Source organism: Procambarus clarkii, chromosome 61 (genome assembly GCF_040958095.1).
Source record: "Procambarus clarkii isolate CNS0578487 chromosome 61, FALCON_Pclarkii_2.0, whole genome shotgun sequence".
NCBI lineage: Eukaryota > Metazoa > Arthropoda > Malacostraca > Decapoda > Cambaridae > Procambarus > Procambarus clarkii.
This window is the reverse complement of record NC_091210.1, coordinates 13,347,326-13,360,246: the sequence shown is the minus strand read 5'-3', so window position 1 is coordinate 13,360,246 and position 12,921 is coordinate 13,347,326. Positions and strand designations below refer to the sequence as shown.

At 45.0% G+C, this 12,921-nt stretch overlaps 1 protein-coding gene across 27 annotated transcripts in view; it reads left to right on the top strand.

Annotated features, from left to right (window-relative positions):
• Positions 1-12,921, top strand: part of Glut1 (Glucose transporter 1) — a 384,143-nt gene that overhangs the window by 165,723 nt on the left and 205,499 nt on the right. For 26 of the 27 annotated variants that reach the window (XR_011223425.1, XR_011223422.1, XR_011223424.1 and 23 more), the window contains 2 exons: positions 1,716-1,820; positions 2,709-2,904. Coding sequence is in view for 22 of the 27 variants with exons in the window: in XM_069307821.1 (XP_069163922.1) it covers positions 1,716-1,820; positions 2,709-2,904 (301 nt within the window). In the remaining 5 variants the exon portion in view is untranslated. Of the gene's footprint in view, positions 1-1,586; positions 1,821-2,708; positions 2,905-12,921 lie in introns of all 27 variants that reach the window. The other variant, XR_011223421.1, reaches the window with a different exon arrangement.

Genomic DNA, 12,921 nt, shown 5'->3' with positions numbered 1-12,921 from the left:
TTTCCACCCCCCCCTAGTACACACCCACCTTTTCCACCCCCCCCTAGTACACACCCACCTTTTCCACCCCCCCCTAGTACACACCCACCTTTTCCACCCCCCCCTAGTACACACCCACCTTTTCCACCCCCCCCTAGTACACACCCACCTTTTCCACCCCCCCCTTCCCCCCCTAGTACACACCCACCTTTTCCACCCCCCCCTAGTACACACCCACCTTTTCCACCCCCCCCCTAGTACACACCCACCTTTTCCACCCCCCTAGTACACACCCACCTTTTCCACCCCCCCCCCTAGTACACACCCACCTTTTCCACCCCCCCTAGTACACACCCACCTTTTCCACCCCCCCTAGTACACACCCACCTTTTCCACCCCCCCCCTAGTACACACCCACCTCCCCCCTAGTACATACCCACCTTTTCCACCCCCCCCTAGTACACACCCACCTTTCCCCCCCCCCAGTACATACCCACCTTTTCCACCCCCCCTAGTACACACCCACCTTTTCCACCCCTCCCTAGTACACACCCACCTTTTCCACCCCCCCTAGTACACACCCACCTTTTCCACCACCCCCTAGTACACACCCACCTTTTCCACCCCCCCCCTAGTACACACCCACCTTTTCCACTCCCACCCTAGTACACACCCACCTTTTCCACCCCCCCCCTAGTACACACCCACCTTTTCCACCCCCCCCTAGTACACACCCACCTTTTCCACCCCCCCCCTAGTACACACCCACCTTTCCCCCCCCCCCAGTACATACCCACCTTTTCCACCCCCCCCTAGTACACACCCACCTTTTCCACCCCTCCCTAGTACACACCCACCTTTTCCACCCCCCCCCCTAGTACACACCCACCTTTTCCACCCCTCCCTAGTACACACCCACCTTTCCCCCCCCCCCAGTACATACCCACCTTTTCCACCCCCCCCTAGTACACACCCACCTTTTCCACCCCTCCCTAGTACACACCCACCTTTTCCACCCCCCCCCCTAGTACACACCCACCTTTTCCACCCCTCCCTAGTACACACCCACCTTTTCCACCCCCCCCCTAGTACACACCCACCTTTTCCACTCCCACCCTAGTATGTAGAATTTTTTCCAACTAACGACCGGCATTGAAATGCATTCCCCCCCCCCCTGACCTATCCTCTCCCTGACCTATCCCTTCCACTTCGTCCCTGACCTATCTTTCCTCCCTGACCTATCCCCCCCCTGACCTATCCCTTCCACTTCGTCCCTGACCTATCCCCCCCCCTGACCTTTCCTCCCTGGCGCCTGGCGCCACTACAGGTGAAGGAGTTAGAATGAGCGGATGAACATGTAGTGTGGGGGGAGGTGCCCCCCAGGCCTCCCTAGGCCTACGGGAGCTGGGGCACTCCCCTAGCCCTGGGGATATATAGCCTAGGGGGGGCGCAGCACCCCTCCACACACTAACACCCTCCCCCCCCTCCCTCACTGGCCACGCCCGTACAAAGTAACCTCAGATCGACAGGCCCAAAAGCCTTAACACCCCCACATCCCGGCCGCGACATGATACATTTCAACGTGTTTAATTTATCTTGCTTTATAGCTGTAGCTTGAAGAGGCAGCGTGACAGTATGAGTGAGTGTAGTGTAGGGTGCGACCGGTGGAGGGAGCAGGGCCACCACCGCCACGATGGCCCACCGTGGCCCACCTTGAGTAACGCGCCTTTTGGCAGCTTGCAGAAGCAAGTCTCGATCATGAGTCTGAACCTGAGCGCCAAGATCGATGAGATCCAGTGTCATCAACACGCCGACACCAGCGCTGCTCTCCACGCTATCAGGTCAGTCTCTCACTATTTTCTCTGTGGTAGCCCTGTGGCATGCTCTTGTCTGTCTTGGCTCTGTGGCCTCCTCCTTGTCTGTCTTGGCTCTGTGGCCTCCTCTTGTCTGTCTTAGCTCTGTGGCCTCTTCTGTCTGTGCTCTGTGGCCTCTTCTGTCTGTGCTCTGTGGCCTCTTCTGTCTGTGCTCTGTGGCCTCTTCTGTCTGTGCTCTGTGGCCTCTTCTGTCTGTGCTCTGTGGCCTCTTCTGTCTGTGCTCTGTGGCCTCTTCTGTCTGTGCTCTGTGGCCTCTTCTGTCTGTGCTCTGTGGCCTCTTCTGTCTTGGCTCTGTGGTCTCTTCTGTCTGTGCTCTGTGGCCTCTTCTGTCTGTGCTCTGTGGCCTCTTCTGTCTGTGCTCTGTGGCCTCTTCTGTCTGTGCTCTGTGGCCTCTTCTGTCTGTGCTCTGTGGTCTCTTCTGTCTTGGCTCTGTGGCCTCTTCTCTGTCTTAGCTCTATGGCCTCTTGTGTTTGTCTTAGCTCTGTGTCCTCTTCTCTGTCTTAGCTCTGTGTCTTCTTCCCTGTCTTAGCTCTATGGTTTCTTGTGTTTGTCTTAGCTCTGTGTCCTCTTCTCTGTCTTAGCTCTATGGCCTCTTGTGTTTGTCTTAGCTCTGTGTCCTCTTTTCTCTATCCTAGCCTGTCTATCCTAGCTTACACCTCGTGAACTCTTCTGCCTCACTACATCACCTCACCTGTTCCTGCCTCACTTCAATACTTATCAATAAAACATTGCGCTCTTCCTGTCTAATCTGTCACTGTCCCTTCCGTCGTGTCCCCGTCTGGTGATATAACTGACAATATGAAGATAACCTCACTAAAGGTAACCCCTGTATACTAACCATTGTGTGACTGTCAGATCGCAGCTACAGGAGCTGACTAAGAGCGTTGAGAGCTGCCAGAGCGAGGTGGTGGAGGTGAAGAGAGATATGGTAGCTATCAAGCATGAGATAGACACCCTCCAGGCGGCCAAGGAGGAGATAGAGGAGCTCCGAGATGCTGTCGACCGTCTGGAGGAGCAGACTAGGCGAAGGAAGATTCGCTTGCTTGAGCAGGTACCTATATCTACCTCTCTATTTATACCTGATATGTCTATCTGTCTATGTGGTGTGGTTCTGGGATTAGGGGGAGGCGGGGCCAGGAGCTAGAGTGCCTTGGTGTACTGCGTTGTTCATCACTACTGTCATGAATTGTTATGGTAATTGCTCAACCCGTTCTCGCACTTTCTTTAAGTCAATATTGACTTATTGAATAAGTGCATATGTGACATACTAATTTATTGTGTATATTTTAGTTTACCTTGAAAAGCTTCATAGAAAACACTGACCTCACCTAACCTTCTTAGTATGTTAAGATAAGCATCTTATTGCTTCGTATTTACAATTATTACTTAACCTATACCTATAATAGCTTAAGTAATAATTGTAATTACGAAGCAATAAGATGCTTATCTTAACATACTAAGAAGGTTAGGTAAGGTCGGTGTTTTCTATGAAGCTTTTCAAGGTAAACTAAAATATACACAATAAATTAGTATGTCACATATGCACGTGTTTAATAAGTCAATATTGACTATAAGAAAGTGCGAGAACTGGTTGAATTGCTATTGGTGTGTGTGTGTGTGTGTGTGTGTGTGTGTGTGTGTGTGTGTGTGTGTGTGTGTGTGTGTGTGTGTGTGTGTGTGTGTGTCGGGTTATAGGAGTGTACTCACCTATTTGTACTCACCTATTTGTGCTTGCGGGGGTTGAGCTTTGGCTCTTTGGTCCCACCTCTCAGTGTGTGTGTGTGCGTGTGTGTGAGAGAGAGAATACATGTACAGTTGTATTAATGTTGCTATTCTTGAATGTATTAGACTTTAGTCTTGCGTTGTATTCCACAGTGTTGTATCTTCTGTATCATTGTGAATCTCAAATCAATTCTTTACTCAGTCTTTTATCAACTATTAAATCTATAATTTTTTAATACCATGACGTCATAACTTGACAATTAGGCCTGTAACTTGTTTTGGGATAGGCCTATCATTTTTTATCCTGCAACCCCAGGGTCTATTGCATTCTGTATTTGTGGCTGCATGTTTAATTGTATTATTTTATTTCGTAATAAATTATATCTTTATTTGCTGAATGCTAATTTTTTTGTGTTAATTGAATATTTTTGTTTTAAAGTTCACATATATATTTTGTAAAGTTTATTTGTTATATGGCTATTGGAAGTTTTGTAAGGCTTATCATTAAATAAAATCCTACTTTTTTATTTATTTTGCTTTTTTATATCCATTATGGCTTTTTTGGGGGAAAGTGTGAGTATCAATTTTTGTTATAAGTGTTCAATTTGATGTAAAGTTGTTTGAAATTGTTTGGTTTGTGTATTAACAGGGGGAAGGAGGGGGGGGAGGAGCTGGTACCAAAAAAAAAACAAAAAATTATCTACCTTTAATATATAGTTGGTCACTACTCTAATCCACCAATGTTTGCCTCAAGTCCGCCGCTATTTTTAAGCAGTACAACGTTGGTGGGGCCCCTTACTCCAGATGATGGGCACTGTGGCCCCTTACCCAGATGATGGGAGGGCCCCTAGAATCGTGGGGCCCCTGAGCACCTGGGGCCAGATTCACGAAGCAGTTACGCAAGCACTTACGAACCTGGGGGCCAGATTCACGAAGCAGTTACGCAAGCACTTACGAACCTGTCCATCTTTTCTCAATCTTTGGCGGCTTTGTTTACAATTATTAAACAGTTAATGAGCTCCGAAGCACCAGGAGGCTGTTTATAACAATAACAACAGTTGATTGGCAAGTTTTCATGTTTGTAAACTGTTTAATAAATGTAACCAAAGCCGTCAAAGATTGAGGAAAGATGTACACGTTCGTAAGTGCTTGCGTAACTGCTTCGTGATTCAGGCCCCCAGGTTCGTAAGTGCTTGCGTAACTGCTTCGTGAATCTGGCCCCTGGTGTGCCCATGTGTTAAGGCGGCACTGGAACGAGGCATTTGGAGCCAAGATAGTCCGGTTGTTAGTGTTGGCTCACTGCGTTACCAAGCTCTAATTGATGTGTTGTTAATTTAGGATGAATAGCAGATGAGTTTTAAATTCGTCGTTGACGATTGTGCAGTAATTAATAATGTATTGGAAAGTTGCCGACTGTCGTACAGAGATTGGGTTGTAATCCAAGAGTGTCTTACAGAGATTGGGTGGTAATCCAAGAGTCGTACAGAGATTGGGTGGTAATCCAAGAGTGTCGTACAGAGATTGGGTGGTAATCCAAGAGTGTCATACAGAGATTGGGTGGTAATCCAAGAGTGTCATACAGAGATTGGGTTGTAATCCAAGAGTGTCATACAGAGATTGGGTGGTAATCCAAGAGTGTCATACAGAGATTGGGTTGTAATCCAAGAGTGTCATACAGAGATTGGGTGGTAATCCAAGAGTGTCGTACAGAGATTGGGTTGTAATCCAAGAGTGTCGTACAGAGATTGGGTTGTAATCCAAGAGTGTCGTACAGAGATTGGGTGGTAATCCAAGAGTGTCGTACAGAGATTGGGTTGTAATCCAAGAGTGTCGTACAGAGATTGGGTTGTAATCCAAGAGTGTCGTACAGAGATTGGGTGGTAATCCAAGAGTGTCGTACAGAGATTGGGTGGTAATCCAAGTGTCGTACAGAGATTGGGTGGTAATCCAAGAGTGTCGTACAGAGATTGGGTGGTAATCCAAGTGTCGTACAGAGATTGGGTGGTAATCCAAGAGTGTCGTACAGAGATTGGGTGGTAATCCAAGAGTGTCGTACAGAGATTGGGTGGTAATCCAAGAGTGTCGTACAGAGATTGGGTTGTAATCCAAGAGTGTCGTACAGAGATTGGGTTGTAATCCAAGAGTGTCGTACAGAGATTGGGTGGTAATCCAAGAGTGTCGTACAGAGATTGGGTTATAATCCAAGAGTGTCATACAGAGATTGGGTTGTAATCCAAGAGTGTCGTACAGAGATTGGGTTGTAATCCAAGAGTGTCGTACAGAGATTGGGTGGTAATCCAAGAGTGTCGTACAGAGATTGGGTTGTAATCCAAGAGTGTCGTACAGAGATTGGGTTGTAATCCAAGAGTGTCGTACAGAGATTGGGTTGTAATCCAAGAGTGTCGTACAGAGATTGGGTTGTAATCCAAGAGTGTCGTACAGAGATTGGGTGGTAATCCAAGAGTGTCGTACAGAGATTGGGTTGTAATCCAAGAGTGTCGTACAGAGATTGGGTGGTAATCCAAGAGTGTCATACAGAGATTGGGTGGTAATCCAAGAGTGTCATACAGAGATTGGGTTGTAATCCAAGAGTGTCGTACAGAGATTGGGTGGTAATCCAAGAGTGTCATACAGAGATTGGGTTGTAATCCAAGAGTGTCGTACAGAGATTGGGTTATAATCCAAGAGTGTCATACAGAGATTGGGTGGTAATCCAAGAGTGTCATACAGAGATTGGGTTGTAATCCAAGAGTGTCGTACAGAGATTGGGTGGTAATCCAAGAGTGTCATACAGAGATTGGGTTGTAATCCAAGAGTGTCGTACAGAGATTGGGTTGTAATCCAAGAATGTCATACAGAGATTGGGTTATAATCCAAGAGTGTCGTACAGAGATTGGGTGGTAATCCAAGTGTCATACAGAGATTGGGTTATAATCCAAGTGTGTCATACAGAGATTGGGTTGTAATCCAAGAGTGTCGTACAGAGATTGGGTTGTAATCCAAGAGTGTCATACAGAGATTGGGTTATAATCCAAGAGTGTCGTACAGAGATTGGGTGGTAATCCAAGTGTCGTACAGAGATTGGGTGGTAATCCAAGTGTCGTACAGAGATTGGGTTATAATCCAAGAGTGTCATACAGAGATTGGGTGGTAATCCAAGAGTGTCGTACAGAGATTGGGTGGTAATCCAAGAGTGTCGTACAGAGATTGGGTTATAATCCAAGAGTGTCATACAGAGATTGGGTGGTAATCCAAGAGTGTCGTACAGAGATTGTGTTGTAATCCAAGAGTGTCATACAGAGATTGGGTTGTAGAGACACGGTGAAGACGGAGGCCGTGTACTAGGGCGAAGCTAACCATGGCACTCTGGTGGCACTGACCCGTGCTATTAACCCAAATGTGGTCAACTCGGATGTGAAACTGTTGAATGAACACTTCATCCAAGTGCTTCATTCAGTCATTCAAGCTCATTTTCATTGGGGACTTCAAATGAAAGAGGAATGATCACTTTCCTAATATTAGTACTTAAGACTTGTATCTTCATCAGTGTAATCACATCTGGGAGTTTATATTGTAGTTAAATGTTGATATAAAAACCTTGCTACAATGTACATTTTCACCTTATGTGATATGTTGGATGAAGGACCTGCCCGGAACGCTGTGTGTATCAGTGGCTCTATAAGAATATGTAAGTTACCAGTCTTGTATAATCTCAATACCCAATTATACCTTATTGTGAATACATTATTATATCATAATTTACACTGTAGCATATTTCAAAGCTTCGTGTGGAAGTACATGTCAGCTGTACGTATTCCTTCGTCAACTACAGTCTTGGGGAAGTTAAGATGTTATTGCTGTCTTCGTCTTGGTGTTTGAAGTCTGGCGTGATTCTTGACACAACTTGTCTACAAGCAAAAAGAAATACTTTTACAATAGTGTCCAGATCTCTGATGTTTGGACTCTGATCCCTTCTAGGTCAGCTGTGTGTGTGTGTGTGTGTGTACTCACCTAGTTGTGCTTGCGGGGGTTGAGCTCTGGCTCTTTGGTCCCGCCCCTCAACCGTCAATCAACAGGTGTAGAGGTTCCTGAGCCTATTGGGCTCTATCATATCTACACTTGAAACTGTAACGAGTGAAACTGTGTGTGTTCACCTAGTTGTTGTGGTGGTTGTGGTGGTTATTGGTGGTTGACGGGGGTTGTTGATCCGTCAAACTCTAGCTTCATGCTTGTCTTGAACCTCTGCTACATTCCCTTGTCTTATATTCAGCTACTGGGACCCCAAAGTTCCAAGTAGCACGGGCTATGGTGAGCCCCTGGTACTCTCCGACTAAGAGGTGGTGGTATAGGAATCGACTTGACCAGACTTCGAGTCCAGAAGCACAGAAACGGATATTCTGTGTGTACTACGGGCTCACCATAGCCCGTGCTACTTGGAACTTTTTGTTCCAGGTAGCAAATGTTAAACAACAGGATATTGTGTGCACAATACAACTGTTCCTTGAGGCACGGTGCATGAGTTTTGTCAATATATTGTCATAAAGTATTCTACAAGGCTTGATTCACCGAGATAACAATGTATACACAGAATGAGATTTGTCAAATATATTAATAATTTTATTGGAACTGTGTATATTTAAATTTGCAATAATATTACTTATAATACTTATAATGCTACATTGGGGCCTCGTAGCCTGGTGGATAGCGCGCAGGACTCGTAATTCTGTGGCGCGGGTTCGATTCCCGCACGAGGCAGAAACAAATGGGCAAAGTTTCTTTCACCCTGAATGTCCCTGTTACCTAGCAGTAAATAGGTACCTGGGTGTTAGTCAGCTGTCACGGGCTGCTTCCTGGGGGTGGAGGCCTGGTCGAGGACCGGGCCGCAGGGACACTAAAGCCCCGAAATCATCTCAAGATAACCTCAAGATCTCAAGATAGTAGTTAATGTACTACTAGGTCATTCAGGTTAAGCACCGTTGTGTCTGGTCAGTAGGTGAATGGGTGTTCAGGTGATGGGCCTGCTGAGTGGCTAAGTAGACCTGCACCAACCTGAGAGGGTTCGTGTCCCGAATAGTTCGAAAGTGATGCTAGTGACCAGGAAGTGCCAGATTCACGAAGCAGTTACGCAAGCACTTTAACCTGTACATTCTTTCTCAATCTTTGACGCCTTTGGTTACATAGACTGAACTGTATATGAGCTCATTAACTGTTTCATAATTGTAAACAAAGCCGCCAAAGATTGAGATAAGATGTACAGATTCGTAAGTGCTTGCGTAACTGCTTCGTGAATCTGGCCCCAGACCTGCCTCAGAGTGCGGGGGAGGGGGGGGGTTGTATGTAAAGCCTCGACTGGCCTCAGTAGACAGCTGAGTGGACAGCATTTCGGATTCGTAGTCCTGAGGTTCCGGGTTCGATCCCCGGTGGAGGCGGAGACAAATGGGCAAAATGTTTATTTCACCCTGATGCCCCTGTTCACCTAGCAGTAAATAGGTACCAGGGAGTTAGACAGCTGCTACGGGCTGCTTCCTGGGTGTGTGTAACAAAAAGGAGGCCTGGTCGAGGACCGGGCCGCGGGGACGCTAAGCCACGAAATCATCTCAAGATAGAGCACATCTATAGGGAAAAGTCCAAGAAGGAAGCTTGCTGGCCAGTCAGTAAGTACACTATTGTCCAGGACTTTGTCCAGCACTAATATATTTTGTCCAACACTAATATATTTTGTCCAACACTAATATATTTTGTCCAGCACGAATATACTTTGTCCAACACTAATATATTTTGTCCAACACTAATATATTTTGTCCAACACTAATATATTTTGTCCAACACTAATATATTTTGTCCAACACTAATATATTTTGTCCAACACTAATATATTTTGTTCAACACTAATATATTTTGTCCAACACTAATATATTTTGTCCAACACTAATATATTTTGTCCAACACTAATATATTTTGTCCAACACTAATATATTTTGTCCAACACTAATATATTTTGTCCAACACTAATATATTTTGTCCAACACTAATATATTTTGTCCAGCACTAATATATTTTGTCCAGCACTAATATATTTTGTCCAACACTAATATATTTTGTCCAACACTAATATATTTTGTCCAACACTAATATATTTTGTCCAACACTAATATATTTTGTCCAACACTAATATATTTTGTCCAACACTAATATATTTTGTCCAACACTAATATATTTTGTCCAACACTAATATATTTTGTCCAACACTAATATATTTTGTCCAACACTAATATATTTTGTCCGGCACTAATATATTTTGTCCGGCACTAATATATTTTGTCCAACACTAATATATTTTGTCCGGCACTAATATATTTTGTCCGGCACTAATATATTTTGTCCAACACTAATATATTTTGTCCAACACTAATATATTTTGTCCAGCACTAATATATTTTGTCCACTAATATATTTTGTCCACTAATATATTTTGTCCGGCACTAATATATTTTGTCCGGTACTAATATATTTTGTCCAACACTAATATATTTTGTCGAACACTAATATATTTTGTCCAACACTAATATATTTTGTCCGGCACTAATATATTTTGTCCAACACTAATATATTTTGTCCAGCACTAATATATTTTGTCCAACACTAATATATTTTGTCCAGCACTAATATATTTTGTCCAACACTAATATATTTTGTCCAACACTAATATATTTTGTCCAGCACTAATATATTTTGTCCAGCACTAATATATTTTGTCCAACACTAATATATTTTGTCCAACACTAATATATTTTGTCCAACACTAATATATTTTGTCCAACACTAATATATTTTGTCCAGCACTAATATATTTTGTCCAACACTAATATATTTTGTCCAGCACTAATATATTTTGTCCAGCACTAATATATTTTGTTCAACACTAATATATTTTGTCCAACACTAATATATTTTGTCCAACACTAATATATTTTGTCCAACACTAATATATTTTGTCCAGCACTAATATATTTTGTCCAACACTAATATATTTTGTCCAACACTAATATATTTTGTCCAACACTAATATATTTTGTCCAACACTAATATATGCAGGCGAGGAGTCACAATAACGTGGCTGAAGTATGTTGACCAGACCACACACTAGAAGGTGAAGGGACGACGACGTTTCGGTCCGTCCTGGACCATTCTCACAATCGACTTGAGAATGGTCCAGGACGGACCGAAACGTCGTCGTCCCTTCACCTCCTAGTGTGTGGTCTGATCACCACTAATATACTTAGTATATTCCTGAGTATGTGTGTGGACAGTGTCGTAACTAATGACCAGAAGGCACTACTCGGCCTAGTATGCTGGCCAGTATAATTTGCCTAACAGGCAGAGTGATTTTTAAATTGTTTTTATGGCATGAATACGTCAGACATATGTATACACTACATGAATACGTCAGACGTATGTATACACTACATGAATACGTCAGACGTATGTATACACTACATGAATACGTCAGACGTATGTATACACTACATGAATACGTCAGACGTATGTATACACTACATGAATACGTCAGACATATGTATACACTACATGAATACGTCAGACGTATGTATACACTACATGAATACGTCAGACGTATGTATACACTACATGAATACGTCAGACATGTATACACTACATGAATACGTCAGACGTATGTATACACTACATGAATACGTCAGACGTATGTATACACTACATGAATACGTCAGACGTATGTATACACTACATGAATACGTCAGACGTATGTATACACTACATGAATACGTCAGACGTATGTATACACTACATGAATACGTCAGACATTGTCATTTACAATAAATAACTTAATATATTACAAGGTGTATCGGAGCACAAATATGGGGTTAAGTCTTTAGTTGTGTTTAGTAACATTAGCGAGTTAATTAACGCTCTCGTTACCTCATAACATGACTAACGAGGGGAAATAATTCCAAATGATCGTTAAGAGCAATTATTATAAGCGTCTTCCCACTGTACGTATAAGCGAGCACTTATTACAGAAAACGGTTGCAAGCGAGTTTTAAAAGAAAACTAGAATATATTGAGTGGAAGGTGGACTATACAAAATTATTCATGCCAACATGGCTTCGTTTAATTTAGGCTTTTGATTACCTTAAAAATGCACATTATGGCTTCATAAATAAGTGGTTGTGTGTGTGTGAAGGTGGTAAATGTGGTTTATTTATATAGAATGTGAGTGGCATAGTGGTGCGTAATGTCGGCCATCTCGTGCCAGGAGTTATGAGGACTCAGCCGGTGTGGTGTCGTCTGCACCAGGGCTGCCAGGGGCCTGTGCGTGGCACCACCTGGTATATTAAGAGATTTGGTAGGCTTATTAGCTAATATATCGGCGGTAGGTTTAGGTGCGGGTCTTGTGGATTATCCGGGTGGTGGTGGCGGCCGCTACTGGAGGAGTGGCAGCAGCGGCAGCAGCAGCAGCAGCAGCAGCAGCGGCAGCAGGAAGCCTGGCAGAAGGGCTGCTGGTGTGAGCGAGGTTCACAGTGTTGGTGACGGTGGTGGAGACAGCTACGCTAGCCGGGGCGCGCTCTCTCCTCCTCCTAGGACCTTGTGAGCTTCAGCGCGCCATGTACAGCGTGCAGGTGCAGCAGCTGCCGCCTCCTCCGGTGAGCATGTGTGCACCGATCACTACCCTCCGTACCCAGAGAGGCGGTGATGCGCATCCCGCGGCGGCGGCGGCACCCTCGACACTGCTCCTTGCCTGGGATTTACCTGCGCTTGACCGTAGTGTGCTTCAGTGTGATATCCAGTGGTGTGTGTAGCTATGGGTGGCAGGCGACCGTGAAGGGGGGGACGGGTGTTATGGGGGTGTGTGGGGGTGTGCGGGGGTGTGCGGGGGGTGCAGAAGCTGGGTAATGCATTAACCTAGTGTCAACAAGGATGTGGTGATGGTGCGACAGTGAAACTTCTCACATATCGACCAGGTATCACACGCTCTCCGCATGTATTGATCATATCTCTTGCTGCCCCAACATCCCCTTGGCTTGGGGCGTCCCTCTCTCCTCCCCCCCCACCGCACCCCACCCCACCCCACCACCACACTCCACACCACACTCCACACCACCACACCACACTCCCACACCCCCACACCATAACCTTCTCCCTCACGGTCCCCTCTTCATTCATTCTTGCGCCCTATCCCTCCTCTCTCCCTCCCTCCTATCTCTCTCCCTCCGTCCCTCCTCTCTCTCCCTCCTCCCTGCCTACCCTCTACCGGTCTAGGTAAGGGTGTAGGTGAGAGAGGTAACACGGTGTGGACTAAATAGTTGAC